The sequence below is a fragment of the Tarenaya hassleriana genome, unplaced genomic scaffold, assembly GCF_000463585.1.
Source record: "Tarenaya hassleriana unplaced genomic scaffold, ASM46358v1 Cleome11, whole genome shotgun sequence".
Lineage (NCBI taxonomy): Eukaryota > Viridiplantae > Streptophyta > Magnoliopsida > Brassicales > Cleomaceae > Tarenaya > Tarenaya hassleriana.
Genome location: NW_010961290.1, coordinates 1607608 through 1629817, shown reverse-complemented (window position 1 = coordinate 1629817; position 22210 = coordinate 1607608). Strand labels below are relative to the sequence as shown.

At 39.1% G+C, this 22210-nt stretch overlaps 5 protein-coding genes and 1 pseudogene across 9 annotated transcripts in view; 2 read left to right on the top strand and 4 right to left on the bottom strand.

Annotated features, from left to right (window-relative positions):
- Nucleotides 1-3045: 3045 nt before the first annotated feature.
- Nucleotides 3046-5442, bottom strand: LOC104805963. The gene has a single exon (XM_010530683.1). It carries the CDS (start codon nucleotides 5440-5442, stop codon nucleotides 3382-3384), a length of 2061 nt encoding a protein of 686 aa, XP_010528985.1. The 3' UTR covers nucleotides 3046-3381.
- A 539-nt stretch (nucleotides 5443-5981) lies between these two features.
- On the top strand, nucleotides 5982-7505 carry LOC104805436. 3 transcript variants are annotated; one of them, XM_010530003.2, is made up of 6 exons: nucleotides 5983-6415; nucleotides 6493-6546; nucleotides 6659-6785; nucleotides 6853-6940; nucleotides 7032-7155; nucleotides 7360-7505. In XM_010530003.2, exons 2-6 carry the CDS (start codon nucleotides 6524-6526, stop codon nucleotides 7424-7426), a joined length of 429 nt encoding a protein of 142 aa, XP_010528305.1. In that variant the 5' UTR covers nucleotides 5983-6415; nucleotides 6493-6523; the 3' UTR covers nucleotides 7427-7505. The 3 variants fall into 3 exon arrangements, 2 of the variants coding, with proteins under 2 accessions (XP_019057139.1, XP_010528305.1); XM_019201594.1 differs by having other exon boundaries at nucleotides 5982-6546; XR_770488.2 differs by lacking the exon at nucleotides 7360-7505 and having other exon boundaries at nucleotides 5987-6546; nucleotides 6679-6785; nucleotides 7032-7302.
- Nucleotides 7506-10475: 2970 nt separating this feature from the next.
- Nucleotides 10476-12187, bottom strand: LOC104805435 (annotated as a pseudogene).
- Nucleotides 12188-14389: 2202 nt separating this feature from the next.
- LOC104805434 (AAA-ATPase ASD, mitochondrial) lies at nucleotides 14390-16279 on the bottom strand. Its single transcript, XM_010530001.1, has one exon. The coding sequence runs from the start codon at nucleotides 16057-16059 to the stop codon at nucleotides 14551-14553; it is 1509 nt and encodes a 502-aa protein (XP_010528303.1). The 5' UTR covers nucleotides 16060-16279; the 3' UTR covers nucleotides 14390-14550.
- A 1532-nt stretch (nucleotides 16280-17811) lies between these two features.
- Nucleotides 17812-19714, bottom strand: LOC104805433 (AAA-ATPase At3g28510-like). Its single transcript, XM_010530000.2, has one exon. It carries the CDS (start codon nucleotides 19698-19700, stop codon nucleotides 17946-17948), a length of 1755 nt encoding a protein of 584 aa, XP_010528302.2. The 5' UTR covers nucleotides 19701-19714; the 3' UTR covers nucleotides 17812-17945.
- Nucleotides 19715-21504: 1790 nt separating this feature from the next.
- LOC104805431 (AAA-ATPase At3g28510-like) overlaps nucleotides 21505-22210 on the top strand; it is a 2474-nt gene continuing 1768 nt past the window's right edge. Inside the window, exon 1 of one of the 3 annotated variants that reach the window (XM_010529999.1) lies at nucleotides 21505-22203. In XM_010529999.1, the coding sequence (XP_010528301.1) occupies nucleotides 21726-22203 (478 nt within the window). In that variant the 5' untranslated portion in view covers nucleotides 21505-21725. The other 2 variants (XM_010529997.2, XM_010529998.2) reach the window with 2 other exon arrangements.

Below are 22210 nucleotides of genomic sequence, written 5' to 3'. Positions count from 1 at the left end.
CGAAACAGCTCACAGCTCTGACTCTTATCTTAATTTGTAGTATTTTTTTTATAATTTTCTCTATTATATTTTACGGAATTAGAAATGCCTCGTTTTGGAAAAAGTGTATTTACACATACATACATAAACCAAAAATGCAGTTTGCAGACAACATTTTAAATATGACCCAACAACACAGAGACATATACACACACATACATACATATAAATTCCGGAAGAAATGCAATTTAGATTAAAATTAAGGTTTTAAACACACATGGACGGCCTTGTGAATGTTTCTTTATTTACTCTAATTCATTTTTCACGTTCATTACTACGAAATTGTGAAACTAAATGGAAACAAGGGCGTCAAAAGCTTTCAAAAAATGGGATTGAAGGTTAAAAAAATGTGAAGTTTGAGTATTTATTTATCTAAAAATTCAAAAGATAAACAAAATAAAAATTGAAAAAATGGTTAAGTTATTGATTTATAATTTTTCTAATCGAACTAATTATGCATCGAAAAAGGAAATTAGTTGTTTGAGTTCTGAAGCCTTTTAAAAATTTTCCAAAAAATCCAGAAAATATTAAGGTTTTAAAACAATATAGTAACTTGTGTAATTGAGACCGTTGCTTTACTCAGTCTTGTATTCTTTATCGTACGAGTAATGTAAAACTCTATTTAAAACAATAATAATTTAATGGTACAAATATATTTATAATAATATAATTTACAGGAGTAGTAACTTTTTTTTAGTCATTGTGTTAATCGAGTCTACAAGTGGCATTGAGCGCATTCACAATTAATGACGAGTATAAATTATTCTCTCTTGCTTAGTTTAACCAAATTGAATACTCCTTCATTAATTGATATTATAAACACAAAATATTAGTTGGCTCGCCGTATAAATTATGCTGCTGTTTACTTTTCAAAACAGCCCAGACTCTTATCATTATTTATATATTTTTTTTTTATTTTCCCACTCGAGAGTAGATAATTAATTTATATGAAAATTAGTCAACTTCTCTTAAGTTTTCACTGCCTCGTTTAGAAAAAGGATAACTTAGCTGGCCATTTCATTTATTTATATTTCATGGTATCGGAAATTATTAAAAGACTACGTTGTCAACGATTATAACAACCATCAATAAATAAAAACCATGACACAGTTACATTTGCAATTTATTTTTGTCTCCAAATCCGTGTCTCATGGACGTCTTTCAAGAGTATTTTATTCATCGGTCTTTTTTTTATATGCGAGAGGAGTTTTTTATTAAATATATCACAGTCCCCGAAAACAATTATAAATAAATAAATAAAAGGGTCGCGTCTTTTTCTTTTTCTTTTTTAATGGAAATGAAAATGGAGTTTTAAGCCGTTATGGATGTGTCGGGGCCCATGGGCCTCTTGGGTCTTCATCTTGGTTTTCTTTATTTTGAAGTTTGAATTTAAATCGGCGAGGGAGTAGCTACTGTTGGTGCGAGGACAAGTTTCTTGCGTTGTAGCCCCAGCACGAATGGAGCGACCCAGAAGGAGAGTATTGGCTATCACTGACATAACCAGATTCACCGGGGCATAGGGTTCCTGAATTCTCTCTTTCTTGGAATCTTGTTTCTGTAACTCTTGGGGTTTCGGTGAAATGGGTAGGGGAGGGATGACGAAGATGAACTCTTGGTGGTGGAGCAGCTGGAGTTTATGGAGCAATTAGGGCTAAATCTGTTGCTCCTTGGTCATTGAGAAAGGGAAATTTCTGTCAAAGGTTAGTCTTTGTGAATCTTTGGTTTTGTTCATGTTTATGCAATAATTTCCCAATACAATTATTTGTCTACAGGTGAAGATTTCCGGCGGTGGTCGGTGCAATGTGACCAATGGGCATTTCAATGACAATGGGGTGAGCAGTTTTAAGAACGAAAAAGAAAAAAAGCTTGAAACTTTAAGTTTACCATATGCCTCTTCACCACGGAGTTGATTGATTCAACTGGATTTCCCAGGATTCTTGTCTAGTTCGTCGGTAACTTTTGCTTTATATCGAATTCTGATTGTAGAGAATGGCAGAGAATTACCCTCGAGGTAATAAAGAGCTCAGAGGTTCTTTCTTCAACACACATGGTCCGGCTGATAGCATGGAGTTCCCCTGAAGGTTGGGTTTTTGTAACATGTGATTGATATTATTCAGATCAAAATTCCTTTTTGAATTGTCATATTTTCCCTGATTTTCGTCTCCCTCAGATTGAAGAAGATGGGAGAGTATTTCCCGTGAGCGATAATTCATCTTCCATAGTCGATTGCCTCTTGTCTGAAGCAAGGGTTAGGGGAGGTATGTATCTCTCTGCTGGATCACATGGAGCTCGGATATGTATTTTTCCATAATCTTAACCATGGTTCATCCAATGCTCTTCGCAGTTCGCCTGGAGAGTGGAAAAGCTGTATCAGCTGCCTCCATTAGAGAGACGGAGAGTTCCTTCTCAAAGTTGAGAATCGTGGAGCTGATGCTCCTGAATAGAAGCGTCCTATCTTCTAGTTGCCACTGGAAGTAGCCAGCAGGTTATATACTCTGAAGAAGAGACCATTAGAAGTTGCAGGCTCGAATATGCCGAGCCTCACGCAGGTGGCTATTTTCCTCATACTTTTGCCGTTCTTACTGTTTGGATGCAGGGCTGCTTATTGTGGACTTCATACCCGATTTCAACATTGAAGATGCGAAATCCGTTATCCGCCAACACCTTTTTCGCCTCTTTCTTCCCATTTATTTGATTAAAAGGCTTGTGGAGATTTATACTATACCGCGATCGTTTTTCCATCAACTCCATGCATTCAAAAGCTTCTTTCAACGTGTATTTCTCGGCATATTCAGGGTCCTGACGGAGATACCGTGTGGGCGTCGTTGTCAAATGACTCATTGAGCTCCATTTCCCGGCTGCTAAGACATTGTGCATTTCAAGTCACTGGAAAGGTACTCATTAAATATCCCAAACCTTAAAAAATAAAAAACCCACCATTTTCAGAGATTGACATGCCATCGTGTATGTATATATATACACATGCAACATCATACGTTTTCAGGTACTAACACATAGATGGAGTGTTTGGGACCAGGGCTGGGCAAATAAACCCGGGAATCGGAAATTGGATCTGTGAATCAAGAATCAGATCCAAGGACGATGTTTACGTTCGAGTATATGTGGAAACGATCATCTTTTAAAAATCTGAAAATTTTGAACAGCTGGCAAAGCTATCAAATGCAGAAGCTGGGAAATTGGATACGTCCCTGAAAGAATTCAAGGAGGAGATGCTGACAGAGATGTGAATCAGAGAAAGATCAAGAGCATCATGCTCTGCAGAAAACAATGTGTTTTTGATTGAATTGCAGATTCGCTCTCCTTCGATTTTTCATGTGTCCATCATGTGAACCATTCCTCAATTAATCCGCTGGGGATCAATTGGGCCTTTTCACCAACCCCAACCGGAGGAATAAAGTGACGAAGACAAGGAGAAGAACAGATGAACAGACCAGCGTCGTCACGTGTCTTCAGAATCAAGGAGGCTTTGCAACGAGATTTACACACGTCGCAGTAGGGTCGACATATGCCATTGTTTGCTACCACTTGGACTTGTCGATTCGGTGCTACAATATCGAATGCTTTGGTCGTGAACATGCTTCCCGCCGCGTGACCCATGAAAAGGTCTCCAAGCACGCAATCTATGTGGAAAGTGGTACAACAACGGTCGCACGTGTAGAACCATCTCTTTGGATCCACTTCTCTCTCGCATATATCGCACCAATATCGCCCGGTTGCATCTATATCTTCCCCGTAGCATTGGAAGAGTGGATGATCATCTGCCTTGTGTTTCTCTACCATCTTCGGCAACACTGCACATCCGTAGTGCAGAAAGTATTCACATTCCTCCCTAATGCATCTGAAGCCTAAATAACCCAATTTGCCGCAAGCTTCGCAATTCCCTCTACAACGGTCAACAAAGTATAAGGGATGGGGATGACTATCGTGGTTTAACGGTTCCGAAATGGAGATGCACTGTACGTCTACTGCGTAATCCAATTTCCGTACACAGTACCTGAAACCCGTGGAACGTCGGTCACAAGCATGACAAGTGAAAGAATCTTGCAAGTACGTAGAACCGCCCACCAGAGTAAGCTTCTCAGCAAACAGCGGATGTCGCTTTGTCCGAGGAAGATTGGCGCATGTTTCGTGAAGAATATAGTTGCATTGAGTACAACTGTAGAACGGATCGGAATACACAGGACGAATGCATGCTTTGCATTCTATAATTCTTTCATCGCAAGCGATGTCATCCTTGTTGTTGAGCCTGAGGTTGTGTTCCTCGTGAGTAAAATGGTTTATCAAGCTGTCGTCTATCACTTTGAACGGCGGCTCCATATCTTCTATTTCTTCGGGGGTTCCTATGAGTTCTTTCCCGTCCCACACACTTGGTGTCGTTGAACAATCGGGATGAGCAACGAAGTTAGGGCATGAGGAGCAAATATAACCTCCATAGGGCCAATCAACCTTTCGGTGACACACCGCGCAATCATGGTCGAAAAACTTTAGACCAAGAAGGTAAGTGCGAGAGATACGGTGATCATGACGATTAATATTGATGAGAAGAGGTAAATCGAAACACTTTCTATGGATCATGAAATTGCATTGAAGACAAACATAGGGACTTCGATCGCCGTTCTTCCCGCAAGCATTGCAGGTGAAGGAGAGGTGTCGGGGAATGAGGGTGAGTTTGTGCTCGTGGGTTTTAGGGCTCTTATGAGTCAGCGGTGGCGGGCACTTTACGCAGTCCAGATTCAAGCTGTAGTTACAGAGGGAACAATGATAGAGCCGTCCTTTCTCAAACTCGTCACCGCAAAGGCAACACTTGCCATCGGAGTAACGAGGGGCGCCGTCCATGAGGAGTTGGAGAGGGTGGGAAGGGTGGGAAGGGTGTTTTATTTCTGGTGAGAGGTTGACACAATTGACGTGGAAGAAAAACTCACATTGGCTACATACGTAGGCAGAATGGAAGCAACAATAACCACATATGTGGCAGATGAACAGCTCTATCTCATTCGGCATGAGGAAGAGGGTGAGTGAATGCTCGTGAGCCTTCGGGTTTTCGATAACATGAGAGGGTGGGTTTCTGGAACAACTTATGTGCAACCACAAGTCACATGCTGAACACCCATAACCCACATCCGACACGTGTCCATCGCATAAATGACATGGTTTGCTAGCCGGAACGCAGGAGAGGTTAAGGGGGTGTTGGTGGTGAGAAGAGTGGTCGATCACAAGAGGTGACTCGGCGCATTTCTGATGCATGAAGAAATCTCGATAGCACTCTGAACAACGGTAGCCGTCCGAGGAGTAACCTGGTTGAGAACATCCGTCGCACCAAATAGAAAACGCGCCTGAACGGTGCAAAGGATGGTCGTGGAAAGAAAACTCTATCTCGTCCATGGCCGACGCTTGGGACTGAATTGCTTCTGAGGATGGCATATGTTGAACCTCCGTATCTTTAGATTTTTGCAGATCTCTCCTTTCCGTAATGGTATGATTTGTGGGGGAGCTTCTTTCGGTTTTAGTAAAACTATAATGTTTTTATAATGTTTAGGAGTATTGAATAATACTCGGAGTGTCCTTAAAATATGGCCACCTCCCTATTATAACCACTCTCATTAGCTGGCTCCCAAAAATATAAACAAAATTGGCTCGAATATACAATGAGATAACTTTTTGTCCCTTTAAAACAGTTCAGAGTGTTGACTTTTATTCGTATTTTTCTTTATAATCCCATTCGATGCATCTCTTTATTTAAATGCAACTGGGTAATTAATCGTTGCCATAATAACAAATACTCCAAAAACAATTGGCAAGCTGGTCATTTATTGTCATATCACAGTCCCCAAAAACACTATAAATAAATAAAAGGGTCGCGTCTTTTTTTTTTTTTATAATGAAAATGGAAATGGAGTTTTAAGCTGTTATGGATCTTTATCAACATATGTCGAGGCCCATCGGCCTCGGACACCGTTTCGAATGTCCCCTTCCCTCTCCTCTAAGGCTTCTTTGGTGGCTATCTTTTTCCGCTACAATTGAAACGCGACGCAACCTATCTGCACTTGTGAGGCATCTCCATCTAACGCGCTCGAACTTATCGATTTCTCCTTGGGTTTCTCTGAAAACCGCATGTAGCACCAGAGCGAATGGAGCGACCCAGAAGGAGAGTATTGGTTCTGAACTTTTTCAATTCTCTCTTTCTTGGAATCTTGTCTGTGCAATTCTTGGGGTTTTGGTGAAATGGGTAGGGGAGGGATGAAGAAGATGAGCTCTTGGTGGTGGAGCAGCTGGAGTTTATGGAGCAATTAGGGCTAAATCTGTTGCTCCTCCTTTAAATGTTTTGGTCATTGAGAAAGGGAAATTTCTTTCAGAGGTTAGGCTTTGTGAATCTTTGGTTTTGTTCATGTTTGTGTAATAATTCCCAATACTATTATTTGTCTGCGGGTGAAGATTTCCGGTGGTGGACGGTGCAATGTGACCAATGGGCATTTCAATGACAATGTGGTGAGCAGTTTTAAGAACGGAAAACGAAAAAGATTGAAACTTTAAACTTATCATATGCCTCTGCACCCTGGAGTTGATTGATTCAACTGGATTTCCCTTGATTCTTTTCTAGTTCGTTGATCACTCTTGCAGAGAATTACCCTCTCCAAGGTATTAAAGAGCTCAAAGGTTCTTTCTTCAACACAGATGGTCCTGCTGATTCCATGTCCTGGTTTTCTGAGCATGGAGTTCCCCTGAAGGTTGGGTTTTTCAGATCAAAATTCCTTTTTGAATTGGCATATTTTCCCTGATTTTCGTCTCCCTCAGACTGAAGAAGATGGGAGAGTATTTCCCGTGAGCGATAATTCATCTTCCATAGTCGATTGCCTCTTGTCTGAAGCAAGGGTTAGGGGAGGTATGTATCTCTCTGCTGGATCACATGGAGCTCGGATATATGTATTTTTCCATAATCTTAACCATGGTTCATTCATTAATGCTCATTGCAGTTCGCCTGGAGAGTCCGTTAGAGACGACGGAAAGTTCCTTCTCAAAGTTGAGAATCGCGGAGCGGATGCTCCTGAATACGTTGAAGCGACCTATCTTCTTGTTGCTACTGGAAGTAGCCAGCAGGTTATATTCTATAGGAAGAACCCATTTGAACATATAACAATAAGATTTCTGTGTATTATTCTCTGTAATGTATATAACAATATATATACTAGGAAACCTAGACTAAATATCGTATATTTCATAATAAATATACTACGCTTATACTGATGCTTCCAAGGTTATTCACTCTCAAAGTCAATGATCCCGTTTTGGCTGAACTTGCAGGGGTAATTTGTCTGTCAGACCGAGAATTCATATGATTTTAGAGCTTGTAGAGTCCCTTTTGTTGTAATTTTGCATGATAACTTTGATGGGCTTGATCTTGCCCTCATGATTTGGCTGAAACAGCATGTGCTGTTGTTTTGCTCGAACGATGATGATTCACTTTCTAGTTTCTAGGCATTCTTTTAGAGAGTATGTCTCGGCTTGCAACTCCTATAGACGTTCTTTTTCGCTCAAATTAGAAGTTGCAGGCTCGAATGTGCCGAGCCTCATTTAGGTTTGTATTTTCCACATATTTCTGCCATTCTAACCATATGTATCGTCAAGATGTATGCCATCTACATCTACTGCGTACTTCCACATTTGGTATCTGAAAACGGTGGAGCGTCGTTCACAAGCATAACATTCGAAAGAAACTTGGAAGAAGAAGAACGGGTGTCGCCGACTAGAGTAAGTTTCTCGGTGAAAAGCGGATGTCGCTTTGTACGAAGAAGATTGGTGCATGTTTTATGAAGAAGGTAGTCGCATTGCGTGCAACCGTAGAACGGATCGAAATATACAGGACGGACGCATGCATTGCACTCTATTATGCCTTCCTCGCAGGCAATGCCATCCTTGTTGAGCTTGAGGTTGTGTTCTTCGTGCGTAAAGTGGTTTAACAAGTTGTCGTCTATCACTCGGAACGGAGGCTCGATCTCTTCAGGTTTCCTTATGAGTTCTCTCCTGTCCCACACACTCCGCGTCGTTGCACAATCAGTATGAGCAACGAAGTTAGGGCATGACTTTCAAGTATAACCTCTATAGGGCCAATCAACCTTTCGGTGACACACCATACAATCATGGTGGGACAATCAGTTCGAAAGATGCAGTGATCGTGACGATTGATGTTGATGAGAAGAGGTAAATCGAAACAGCTCCTATGGATCATGAAATTACACTGAAGACAAACATAACATAAGGACTCCGATCGCCAATCTTGTCACAAGCATCGCAAGTAGAGGAGATGTGTCGGGGCAGGAGGGTGAGTTTATGCTCGTGTCTTTTAGGGCTTTTATGAGTAAGTGGTGGTGGGCACTTTAATACAAACGGAACAATGATAGGAGTATTAAATAATACAAACAAATTTATTAGCTGGTTCCCAAAAAATATAAACAGTTTTATTGGCTGGCTCGCACAAGAGATATAGATTAGACATGAGAATATTACAATATTTATAAAAAAAAATACAAAACAACTATTGATGTATGTTCTTTTCAAAGAACTTTGCTGTGTTTTTTTTTTTTCTAGCATTAAATATTCAACTAAATGCCTCAAGAAAATGTACCCACATTTCTCAAGAAAATATTCAATTCCCATTATTCCAATCTTTTAATAAAATACTCGCACGCGAATTCAGCATATTTTACAAGTCTGAAAATCCGAACAAGCTGATTAATATAATGAAAAATCGTGGCCGTGGATCCTTTCCTTTCTCGGGGGGAAAACAACTCTGACAACGTGCAAAGCTAGCAAATGCGACGAAAACAATCGGAAGAACAGATGAGCCAATAGTATTGCTTCTGAAGGAGCTATAATGCATATAGGGTTTCTGAATTCTTCTGGAAAGTTTAGTTCCTTTTTTTTCTTGCCTGTTAGTGTAATTCTTGGGTTTTTGGTGAAATGGGTAGGGGAGGGATGAAGATGAACTCATGGCGGTGGAGCAGCTGGAGCAATTAGGGCTAAAACTGCTGCTTTTAAATGTTTAATCTGTAACATTCTCAGCTACCCTGTTTGAACGAATTGATCATGTTAATTTCATATGTAAGCCGTAATTCAACCTACCAATTTCATGGAATCCATATTTGAGTTTATCTGTAAAGGAATATCTTGGACCGCAATGAGGAAGCGATGGTCTTGGAAACGAGGCTTTTTCACTGTTTGGTACATTCGTGAAGAAGGGTATCCGTTTTACGAACGAGAGATGTTTGTATGTCTCTCGAATTTGTGCAGTAGGAGATCAGAATTTGAGCTAGGGACATGCCCATTTGGTGAAAGGTCAAGTGGGGAGTCTTATTGTAGATAGTGCTCTTGTTTATCTCTACGCGCGTTTGATATGGTGAAGGAGAAGGATGTGATTTCCTGGACGGCGGTTATTTCGGCTTGCTCAAGGAAAGGGCGTGGAAAAGAAGCCATTTTTGTGTTTTTCCAGATGTTAAATCATGGTTTTTTGCCTACAGTTTGCAGTATTTTTGAAGGAAGGCGATAACAGCGTGGTGATCAAGGAGGATGTTTTCGTTGGAACTTCTCTAATGGATGTGTATGGGAAATTGCGGGGAGATTTCAGATTGTAGAAAAGTGTTTGATGCCATGAGGAATAGAAACACGGTTACATGCTCGTGAGGAGGTGGGCGATGAAGAGGAAGAGGTGGAATTTGATCCTTAGGGCATGTGGCTCCTGAATGGAGCTTTGTTGTTGGGAAAAGAACTCCATGCTCAGATCATCAAGAATTCAACGGAAAAGAATGTCCATATCGGCAGCACTTTGGTCTGGCTATATTGTAAATGTGGCGAATATAACAATTAAGGCATTCAATGTCCTTCACCATATGCCCTCTAGAGATGTGGTGTCATGGACGGCCATGATCTCCGGCCGTTTAAGCTTGGGAGCCCTAGAGTTCTTTGATTCACATGTATGCAAAATGTGGATTTGTGACAGAAGCTATTTCGAGTTTTTTGACAGTATGCCTGGCTTCTTGGAAGGCTGTGATAATGGGTTTTGCCCGGAAGCACTGAAGCTTATGCACAAAATGCACATGTTTGGAAATTAATTACTTCCTAACAGGACGACGAAAGCGATGAAGACAGCCAAAAGAACAGATGAACCGGCTAGTGTCGTCAGGTGTCTTTAGAATCAAGGAGGCCATGCAACGAGATCCACACACATGGCAGAAAGGTCGAAATATGCCATTGTTGGCGACCACTTGGAATTCGCGTTCCTGTTCAATATCTCTGAAATCCACGTGTGTTAATACGCTTCCCGACGCGTGACCTGAGAAGAAGTTTCCAAGAACACACCTGATATGCAGAGTGGTGCAGCAATGATCACAAGTGTAGAACCATCTCTTTGGATCTACTTCTTTCTCACATATATCACACCAGTATCGACCCTTTGCATTTTCCCCGTAGCATTGGAAGAGTGGATGATCATCTGCCTTGTGTTTCTCTACCATCTTCGGCAACACTGCACATCCATAGTGCAAAGCGAATTCACATTCCTCGCTAATGCATCTGAAGCCTTTCAAACATGATATGTCACAAGCCTCACAATACTGTCTTTTGTTGTAGTATTCATCAAAGTAGTACAAGGGATGGGGATGACTATTGTGGTTTAACGGTTCTGAAATGGAGATGCACTGTATATCTACTACTTCGTAACTCCTCGTGCAGTACCTGAAACCCGTGGAGTATCCCTTACAAGCATCACATTGGAAAGAATCTTGGAAGTACTTGGCACCGCCGGCTAGAGTAAGTTTCTCGGAGAAGAGCGGATGTCGCTTTGTACGAGGAAGATTGGCGCATGTTTCGTGAAGAACATAATCGCATTGCGTGCAACCGTAGAACGGATCGGAATATACAGGACGAATGCATGCTCTGCACTGCATTATGCTTTCATCGCTAACAATGTCATCCTTGTTGTTGAGCCTGAGGTTGTGTTCTTCGAGAGTGAAATGGTTTATCAAGTTATCATCTATCACTTTGAACGGCTCCATATCTTCGATTTCTTCAGGTTTCCCCATGAGTTCTCTCCCGTCCCACACATTTGGCGTTGTTGCACAATCAGAATGAGCAACAAAGTAAGGGCATGAGGAACGAGTATAACCTCCATAGGGCCAATCAACCTTTCGGTGACACACCGCACAATCATGATCGGAAAACCCAGGACCGAGAAGATAAGTGTGGGAGATGCGGTGATCGTGACATTAATGTTGATGAGAAGAGGTAAATCGAAACAGCTTGAATGGATAATGAAATTGCATTGAAGACAAACGTAGGGACTACGATCGCCGTACTTGCCACAAGCATTGCAAGTGAAGGAGATGTGTCGAGGCATGAGGCAGAGTCTATGCTCATGTGTTTTACGGCTTTTATGAGCCGGTGGTGGTGGGCACTTTACGCAGTCCAGGTCCAAGCTGAAGTTACAAATGGAACAATGGTAGATCCGTCCCTTCACAAACGAAACACCGCAAAGGCAGCACTTGCAATCGGAGTAAAGAGGTGCGCCGTCCTTGAGGAGTATGAGAGGGTGTTTTGGGTGGGAAGGGTGGTTTATCTCTGGTGAGAGGTGGACACATTCATCGTGGCAGAAAAACTCACATTGGTTACATGCGTAGCCATAATGGAAGCCTTTATCATCACAGACATGACAGGTGAACTTCATCTCTCTCTTGAAGAGCGAATGCTCGTGAGCCCCCGGGTTTTGGATGAGATGAGAGGGAGGGTTTCTCGAACAACTTATGTGCAGCCAGAAGTCGCATGTTGAACATCCATAACCCACATTCGACACGTGTCCATTGCATAACCGACATGGTTCGCTACCTGGAACGTAGGTGAGGTTGAGGGGATGTTGGGGATAAGAAGGGTGGTTGATCTCGAGCGGTGACTCGGCGCATTCCTTGTGCATGAAGAAACCACGATAGCACTCTGTACAACGGTAACCATCCTCCAAGAAACCTCGTTGGTAACAACCTTCGCACCAAAGGCCAAACCCGCCTGATCGGTGCAAAGGATGGTCGTGGAAAGGAAACTTCACCTCGTCCATGGCCAATGTTTGGGGCTGAGTGGTTTCTGAGGATGAGATAAGTTGAACCTCCATCTTTTTTTTTTTTTTTTTTTTTTTGCCTCTCTCTTTCCCGTAATGGCATTGGCACATACATACATTTATGGGGGAGCTTTAATAAATAAATAAAAAACTATAACGTTCAGGAGTATTAAATAATACTCCTTAAAATAGAGCCACCTCGATGTTATAAACAAGTTTATTGGCTGGCTGGCTCCCACGAATATATAATTAGAGATAACGTTTTGTTCCTTTAAAACCGTTCATAGAGTTGACTTTTATTCGTATTTTTATTTATAATCCCATTGGCGGACCCAGAAAAAATTGCGGTTCGGATTCAGTTCAGAAATAGATCGGTTCGATTCTTTCAGTTTTAGAAAAATATGTACCAATCGGTTATTATATCATATTCGATTCGATTCACTTTCGTTTTTTATTAAAAAAAATTAGATCTTTTATTAAAAAATATGTTTTCGAATTTTTTTAAAATTCAATTGGTCTCACGAAATTCATTTTTCTAAAAATAATACCTTTCGAATTAAGGAAAATATCATATTGTTCGATTCTATACGGTTTTCATCCCTAAAATATTATATAAAAAATATAAAAAAATTAATAATATAAACTGTCAAAACAATATTTATATTTTACTACTAAATTATACGATTTTTTATTTTTAAAAATTTGTTTATGATAATTTTGTTTATAATTATTTGAAATATATAGTTTTCGATAAAACAAACTAGATAAAAATCGTAATTTTTATATATTTTAAATTTAATTTTTCTTGATTTTTTGTATTATGTTTAATATTAGATTTATAATCTTTTTAGGAAATTAAGAGGAAAAAAATAAAAAATAGATGAAAATAAAGATAAAAAAAGCGCCACAAGAAAAAATAAGTTACAAAAAAAAAGAATGAAAGTAGAGGGATAAAACAAAAACTTAAACGGGGCCTTAAATATTTTTTATCAAAATTTTATAACAATTATAAATAAATAAATAAAAATTAACTAAATATATGGGGTATAGGACCCCACACCAATACGAAGACATGTGGGTCTGTCGCTGATCCCATTCGATGTATCTCTTTATTTAAATGCATAGGTTAATTAGTAATATGTGAATGCGTTTACCTTTACAATAACAAATACTATTGCTTCTGATGGATCTGAAGGATCCCTAATGTATATATGTATTAGTATTGTATTATATCTCATTTGAATACAAAACTTTCACCAATTGCCAAACCGGTCATTTGTTACCTCACAGTCCCCAAAAATACTATAAATTAATAAACAAAAGAGAAAATTTGGCAAACTTTTTTTTTTTTACTTTACAAACTATACGTTAGTTGATAATTTTTTAGAAAAATTCCCATAAAAACCCACAATTTTTCAAAATGATCTGTTTAAACTTTAATTATTTACAACTCAAAATAAATCTCAATTTTTTATAAAAAATATCTAAAAACCCCTTTCCATGTAAAATTTTAATCATAATAAAATAAAATAAAATATAAAACTCTTTTAAAAATATCAAAAACTATATTTTTATTAGTTTACATGTTTCCAATCCAATGTAAACCTATATTTAAACAATAATAATTTAATATTAAAAATATATTTATAATAATATAATTTACAGGATTAAGTGATGAAATAATAAATATAATAACATTTTTTGTCATTGTGTTAATCGATTCTACAAGTTGCATTGAGCGCATTCACAGTTAATGACAAACATTGAGAGTATAAATTATTCTTTCTTGCTTAGTTTAACGAAATCGAATACTCCTTCATTTATTGATATTATAAACAAAAATTATCAGCTGGCTCGCTCGTGTATGTTGAATGAGTTTACCATAATAATAAATATGAAAATTAATCAACTTCTTTTAAGATTTCATTGCCTCGTTTAGGAGAAAAAAAAAAGCATGCATACATACATCAGCTTAGCTGGTCATTTCATTTATTTATATTTTATGGTATCAGGAATTATTAAAAGGCTACGTTATCAACGATAATAACAACTATGAATGAATAAAAACCATGACACAGTTACATTTAGAATTGCAATTTATTTTTGTCTCTCATGGAAATGCGTGGAATCTGTCATAAATATCGGTATTTTTTTTTGTTTTTAAATCTCAAGAGTAGCAAGCTGGTCATTTATTTGTATCACAGTCCCCAAAAACAATTCTAAATAAATAAAAGGTAAATGGAAATTCAAACTAGCGATAGAAAAAGCTGTTGTGGATCTTTATCAACATGTCAAGGCCCATGGGCCTCTTTCTTTATTTTGAAGTTTGAATTTAAATCTCTGTTTTTGGTGCGTGAGGACAAGTTTCTTGTGTTGTCGTGTTATGTATGAATTGCTCAATCCTTCTTTTCGCCGTTTTCTTCGCTTCTCTCTCCTTTCTTTTCATTTTCAACCTTCACATCTTCATCTTTCGATTTCTCTTCCTTCTTCTTCTTTTCCTCCTCCTCCTCTGCTTTCCTCTTTGCCTCCTCCAACGCCTCTATCAAACGCTTCAGACAAGTCTCTGCATCTTCGTCTTCCGATTTCGGCAACAGATTCTCCCCTACGTCCGCCGGTGTCATCTTGGTTTCCCCGAGCAATCTCTTGATCTCGTCGTAGAGTTCATGCCACTCGACGTCCAAGTAGTTCTTGGCCAACATTTCAAACGCTTCGAAGCAGCAATACGACATCTCTATATGCTTGTCCATTCTTCCCTTCCTGATCAAAGCCGGGTCGAGCTTGTCCACGAAATTCGTCGTGAACACTATGATTTTCTCCCCTCCACACGCCGACCAAAGCCCGTCGATGAAGTTCAGTAACCCGGATAACGTCACTTTGCTGTCTTTGTTCTCAGCTTCTTTCTTCAACTGCTTCTCGACCGGGTTCTTCTCGTCTTTCTCCTCTTCTTTCTCCTTCTTCTGGCTTCTCTGACCGGTAAGATCAAGCGAACAATCGATGTCTTCGATCACAATGATAGATTTCCCTGTCGTCTCGATCAGTAATCTCCTCAGCTCCGTGTTATCCTTCACCGTTGTCAGTTCAAGATCGTAAACGTCATAATCCAAGAAATTAGCCATGGCTGCGATCATGGTTGATTTCCCTGTTCCTGGTGGACCGAAGAGGAGATACCCTCGCTTCCACGTCTTCCCGATTTTCTGGTAATAGTCCTTGCTGTTCTTGAACTTGGTCAAATCCCCCATGATCTCTTCTTTCTTCTTCTTCTCCATGGCCAGAGTTTCGAACCTCGCGGGATGCTCAAAGGGCACATGGCTCCACTTGGTCTGTCTCCATCCCGACCAGTTCTGGCTGGGGTTGTTGGAGAAAAGCCTCCTCTCCCTGTTCTGCACCGCGATTTTCTTCCCTTGTTTCATGACATGCTCGAGATACTCCTCGGTGATCAGCCTCCGGTCACGTCTATGGAAAGTGAGCTTGTAAAACCTGCCCTCGTTAGTCTCGTCGGGGAAAAACGAAATCAACTGATTCTTGGAGCGGTTCTTGTTCGATTGCCACCAGACCTTGACGCCATTGAACTCATCCGTGATCTCCTCGTAGTCGTCCATGCTGAGGACCAAAGACCTGCTCCCTTTGACGGCGTTGGCCTTGAGTTTCTTGGCACGAGCCGAGGAATCTTTGCCGAGGTACGTCTGAATCGACGTGTAGGCCTCGCTTCTGTTGAAATACTCGCCGCTGTACTCGTGGAACGTGATCTGGATATAAGGGTACACGATTCCGATGAGCTTGTGGGCGCATGCTTCGAGGTAGATTCTGAGATGGACGGGGAAGAACTGCTGAAATATTGTGTATACGAACATTAGGCTTGCCAGAGCAGAGCCTGTTTGCATCCACATCTCCCCCATCGAAGCCATCCCCCTTTAATTGGTTTTCTGGGTGTCTGTTTTGTGTGTTTATGTTTCTTGGCTCACAAGTAAGCTTCTTGATCACTGATTTGGGAGATTTTCTCAGAGAGGAAAGTGATTATGTAAGGAAGAAGATGGTGAATTCGGATTCTGAAAAGACACCAGATCATTAGATATATATATACATACACTGTGTTGTCTTTGTGAACATGGAAATAGTCTTTGCGAAACTACCAAAGAATTGCCGATGGGTCATTTCTTATTGTTTTATGGTGACAACAGCACCAGACTGATACGTAAAGTCGAAAAAGACTTTTGTTTTTAGATTTATTTAAAAACTTCAACTTCATTATTTCTAATGGGTTGAATATATGCCGCGAAACTGTACCAAACCCTCATAAAAAAAAATATACACAAAAAACTTTGGTTAATCGGTGATGAATTATGTTTGCGTAGTATTCGAATCATACGTTCAGCAGTCTATAAGATTAAAATTCAAGAACAAAATAAAATTAAATTAATATAATCCAAAATTAATGATTTAAACCTTTCGTTATAAGGCGTGCGAAAGAAAATTTCAAACAAAAAAGAAAAAACTTAGCATGTAAGGCACAAGCTCGATGATTCTGCCCGACGTGACGCAATTTTTCCAGGCAAAATTAATAAAGAAAGACAGTGGCGAAAGTCATGGTGGATGGACTGTAAGCTCCATGAGTCATATTTTATATATTATAATAGGACCATGCCATTTTTAAATTTTAATGAATAAAAAATCCCCATTGGCAGAGTGATTTATTGTCACTGTTAGAATAATAAATATTAAATAAAACAATATACAAACAGTGGATATATATCAAGTATCGTAAGCTTCCATGAAGACTCCACGCAAACCCATTTATCCATCGCACCGAAAGTTATGTCAATTTAAATAAAAATTTATATAATCATTCTAATACACATTTCAAAAATTTTCATTAAATTACCCTTAACCTACAAATTCAAAAAACTCTCATTTAAATTCCGTTAATGTTGACTTTAAACCCAATTAATAAGTATATTACACATGATACAGTCATTTTTGCCACGTCAACATTTTCTTTAAAAAAACATATATATATATATATATATGTGTGTAAGTACTTATATGTGTGTATGATATACGCGTATTTTTTTTTACTTTTTAAATGCCGGCCACTGAATGGGCAAAATATCCAAAATACCCACTTTATGCTAAAACTATTTATGCATTTACCACCTTGTGACCAGAATAATTGTATGGTCTGGTCATATTGATCACAATGTTAGATTTTTTATGATTTTACCAAATGATTAGTGTGATATGTAAGGTGTGATCATAGTGATGTGATGTAATCACCATAAATTTAACGCTATGACCAATATGACCATCATGTATACATGAATTTTGGTCACAAAGTCACATCTGGAGAAGGATATGTGCAGAACTAGTTTCAGCAAAAAGAGAGTATTTTGGATAATGGCCCCACTAAATGATGACGCGCATGGCCACGTACGCCAATTAAAATCAACCTTTAGTCAACATTTAAAGGGATTTAAGTTTAACAAGTTTCGGGTTTTTCAGTGAAACGATTTTTTTAGGTTGGAGAAATTTATTTGTTAAATAAGCAAAAAATATAAGCAGTTTTTTTTAATTCCACACATATTTCAGGAATTCTTATAAATTTACCCAAAATCTTACCATATATAATATATATATTAGATATGAGATACAAGCGAATCATATGGCCCAATTACCCATTTTTATATTTCAACTTGTTGAGCAACAAAGGACAGAACCAGACCATCAGTCGGCGACAACACAAAATATTCAGACAGAGATTTGTACGTTGCCATTTGTAAATTTGGCTCAAACCTCCTTAATTACCATTTTCTTGATCAGAAGCATCACCGTTCTCCTCTGCCTTGTTCTTCTTCTTGACCGTTTCTTCTTCTCCAGTCTTCTTCTTCTTCTCTTCTTCTTCAGCCTTCTTCTTCTTCTCCTTCTTCCTCTCTTCTTTCCGAGCTTTCTTCTTCTCTTCTTCCTCCGCCATCTCTCTCGCCTTCTCCTTTGCCTCCTCCAAAGCCAAGACCAGTCGCTTAAGGCATGTGTTCTCGTCTTCCTCGTCAGATTTCGGCATCAGATTCTCCGCCACATCAGCAGGGGACATGTCGGTTTCCTCGAGCAATCGCTTGATTTCCTCATACAGAACGTGTGTCTCGATTTCCAGATAGTTCTTGGCCAACACCCTGAACGCTTCGTACCGACAATACGACATCTGTATGTGGTTATCCATTCTCCCTCTCCGTATCAGTGCCGGGTCGAGCTTGTCCACAAAATTCGTTGTGAACACTATGATCTTTTCACCTGTACATGCAGACCATAACCCATCAATGGCGTTCAATAACCCTGATAACGTTACTCTGTTCTGTTTCGCCTCTCTTTCTCTCTTCTCCTTCCTCTCAGCCTCTTTCTTCTCTTCCTCGTCTTCCTCATCATCATCATCATCCTCCTTTTTCTTTCTCTGACCCGTAAGTTCAAGCGAACAGTCGATATCTTCTATCACGATGATTGACTTGCTCGTCGTGTCGAGCAACAGCCTCTTGAGCTCTGAGTTGTCCTTCACGGTGGTTAATTCGAGATCATAAACATCATAGTCCAAGAAATTAGCCATGGCTGAGATCATAGTCGATTTCCCCGTCCCGGGCGGCCCGTGGAGTAGATAACCGCGCTTCCATGGCTTCCCGACCTTCTTGTAATACTCCTTCCCTCTGCTGAACTTGATCAGATCCTTCTTGATCTCTTCCTTCTTCGCTGGATCCATAGCCAAAGTATCGAACGTAGCCGGATGCTCGAAAGGGACGTTGCTCCACTTCCTTTCCCTCCAAGAAAACCAATCTTGGCTCGAATTGTTCGTGAAGAGCTTCCTCTCTCTATTCCTCACCTCTATCGCTTTCCCCTCTCTCAGAACGTGTTCGATATAACTCTCTGTGATCATTTTTCTGTGATTCCTGTGGAAAGTAAGCGTGAAGAACCTTCTTTCGTCCGAGGAACGTCCCCACCGCGATTCATTATCCCTCGTTCTTACGTTGGAAATCCACTTAACCTTCACGCCGCCGAACTCTTCCTCGATCTCTTCGTGATCGTCAAGGCTCAAGACCACGGATTTACTGTCTTTAGACTCGTTGGCCTTCAGTCTCTTGGCGCGAGTCGTGGAATTCAGGCTAAGGTAGTTTCTGATCGCCACGTAAGCCCCACTTCTCTTGAGGTGTTCGCCTGTGTATTCATGGAACGTGACGTGGACGTTAGGCGAGACCCAACCCATCATCTTGTAAGCATACTTCTCCATGTGAACTCGGAGATTGTAAGGGAAGTACTGTCTGTATATCGCCCACAAGAACATGAAGTTCGTCACTCCCATGACAGAGAAGCTCCATAGTACTTGTAACATGTCTTTTCGCCGGTCTGATTCTGCTTCCGCAGAGGTTTCTTGTGTTCCAAGGAACTCCTTAGTTTGTTTCTTGGAATCCAAGAAAAGTGATTTGAGATCGGTTTTGTGGAGAAATGGTAGGGATTTGATTGTTTCTTGAATTCTTGGGAAGTTTTCTGAAATGGGTTTTGTGGTGCTCTTCATTTATACTATGGAAAGGTTTTTGGTTCTTTTGAGCAAATTTCCAGGAAATTTCCTATTTAGAAAAAAAAAAACATAAAATTGATCACATGGTGTTGTGATGGGAAATTTCATGACGTACTTTTTGGTTCTTTTGTTATGATATTTCGTTATTTAAAATGTATTTTACAGGGGCTTTTTTTTCCCAAGTGTCACGTAGACCACAAATGACGTTATCTGACTTGTCTCTTTCGATAGATTCCGACAAGGACATTAGGTGAAGAAAACTATAAAAACTAAAGACATATTCTTCGGCGTGCCCTTATGACCAGTCAACAGTACACATGCCGTGAGCAATTTCAAGGTTTTTTTTTTAAATATATATATATATATATATATTATTTAATTGAATACATAAAAAATTATCTAACAAACAAATGAAAAAGAGTGAAAAAAGAAATCGAAATTACGATTCCAATATTCAATTCAATTCAATTCAATTCAATTCTGAATGTTCGATTTCTTTTTTCACTCTTTTTCAATATTCAACACGAGTCCGTTTTTCAATATTCAAAAACGGACTAATGTTCAAATACAATTTAGCGTGCTAGGTTGTATTTGAACATTAGCAAGGGATTGCCGAATTGAATTGAATATTGGAATCGTAAATTCAGTAACACGTACACAGTGACGTATATACGCAACAATAAATATAAATAAAAGATTTACATTATTGCCCTTTATGTTTATCATAAATACGAAAAATCTATAACTCAACACGAGTCCGTTTTTATATATGAAGCGAAAAGATTATAACTTAACAAATGAAAATATATAAATTGAATCAGGGGTAATTCGTAGGCCGACATTCCATATGACATCGCTGGCCTGACTTAATTAAATCATTATATTGATTAATTGAACTTAATTGTTATGCATCACATCAAATATTGCGCACTCACGTTAGTATTGGACGAACGTGACGAATGCGTGATGACATCATAGTCGGTCCCTATATTTAAAAAGGATCGGAAATTTTAAAAAATACCAGAATATAAATATCTAAATTTATAAATTATTAAATAAATATTTCAATTTGTAGAAAATAAATATCAAATGGAATTAATAGATAAAAGCGTCAATTTGTACTAAATATATATTAAGTTGATATCTAAAAGAAGACGAAAGATCAATTATTCATAAATATTATTTGTTGACCCAAAAAACAAAGCAAAGAAAAATAGCAATGAGTCAAATTAATTAATGGTGCTCTCCGTTTGCATTTGCTTATAATAAATTAAAATGAGAGACCCAACAAAGTTAGATTAAATTATTTTATGAGTCATTAATGGATTATACGATTATGGAATTGCATTATACGAATGGACGGATATACATTTGATCAAATGGACACGGTCTCGGTAACTTTTTTTTTACAATTAATTTCAGTAATAAATTATAATATTTTGTAGATTTTTTTTTTTTTTTTTGCTACGCACCCTTATATTATAATGCTTGCAACTTTAAAATTATATCGGATGGCACCGTTGTATTATGACACCGTCATCAGCACAATAAATTTTTATTTTAATGTGCTCAAACGACAAGGCGTGTTTCTTCGCATAAACCCCAAAAGGCAAGCCAACGTCAGTAACAAAAAATTGATGCCTATTTCTCTTGAAGTCGTCTTCAATAATAGACAAGAATACAGAAGAGGGCATGGCCTCATCTTTAGTTTAATTAATTGCTGAACATATCAAACTAACTGCAACCAGCCTTATTGTATATTACTTTGCAGTTTGAAAATTTCCCATATATATATATATAGTTGTTAAGGAGTACCCATCAAGAAAAAAAGGCAGCCGGCGGTGAGAACCATCGCAGAAACTTATCTTCTTCCCCTGACCTTGCAACTTCACCATTCAACACAGAGATTTCGAGTTTCTTGGAACACAATAAACCACCCCGATAAACCCCTCTTTATAACCCGAGAAACCCGATACAGAGCCAGAGAAATCCCGAGGAGAAAGAGAAGGACGCGATAAAAACATGATGAGAGAGGTGTTCACTGTGATACTGACGATTTTCTATACTCAGATATTAACCATTCAGAATCAGTACCTTGGGATATACGGCAAGAAGTTGATGGATTGGGTCTCCGGCAAAGCACACATCAGATTCAACGAGTACACCGGAGAAAACCTAAAGAGAAGCGAGGCTTATGACGCTATCCAGAACTACCTTAGCGAGAAAGCCGTAGTCGGTGCTAAGAGACTCAAGGCCAATGAATCTAGCGGCGGCGGCCAATCATTACTCTTCAGCATAGATGATGATGAGGAAATCGCCGATAATTTCAGTGGCGTGAAGGTCAAATGGTCATCAAAGGTAAAAGTGCTTACCGGTAATCAGCCTTCTTATAACAACAGCCGTGGATACAGCGAAGAAAGAAGGTTCTTCACTCTTACATTCCCCGAGATTCATAGAGAATTCATTACCAAGACTTATGTCGATAGCGTTATAAAAGAAGGGAAAGA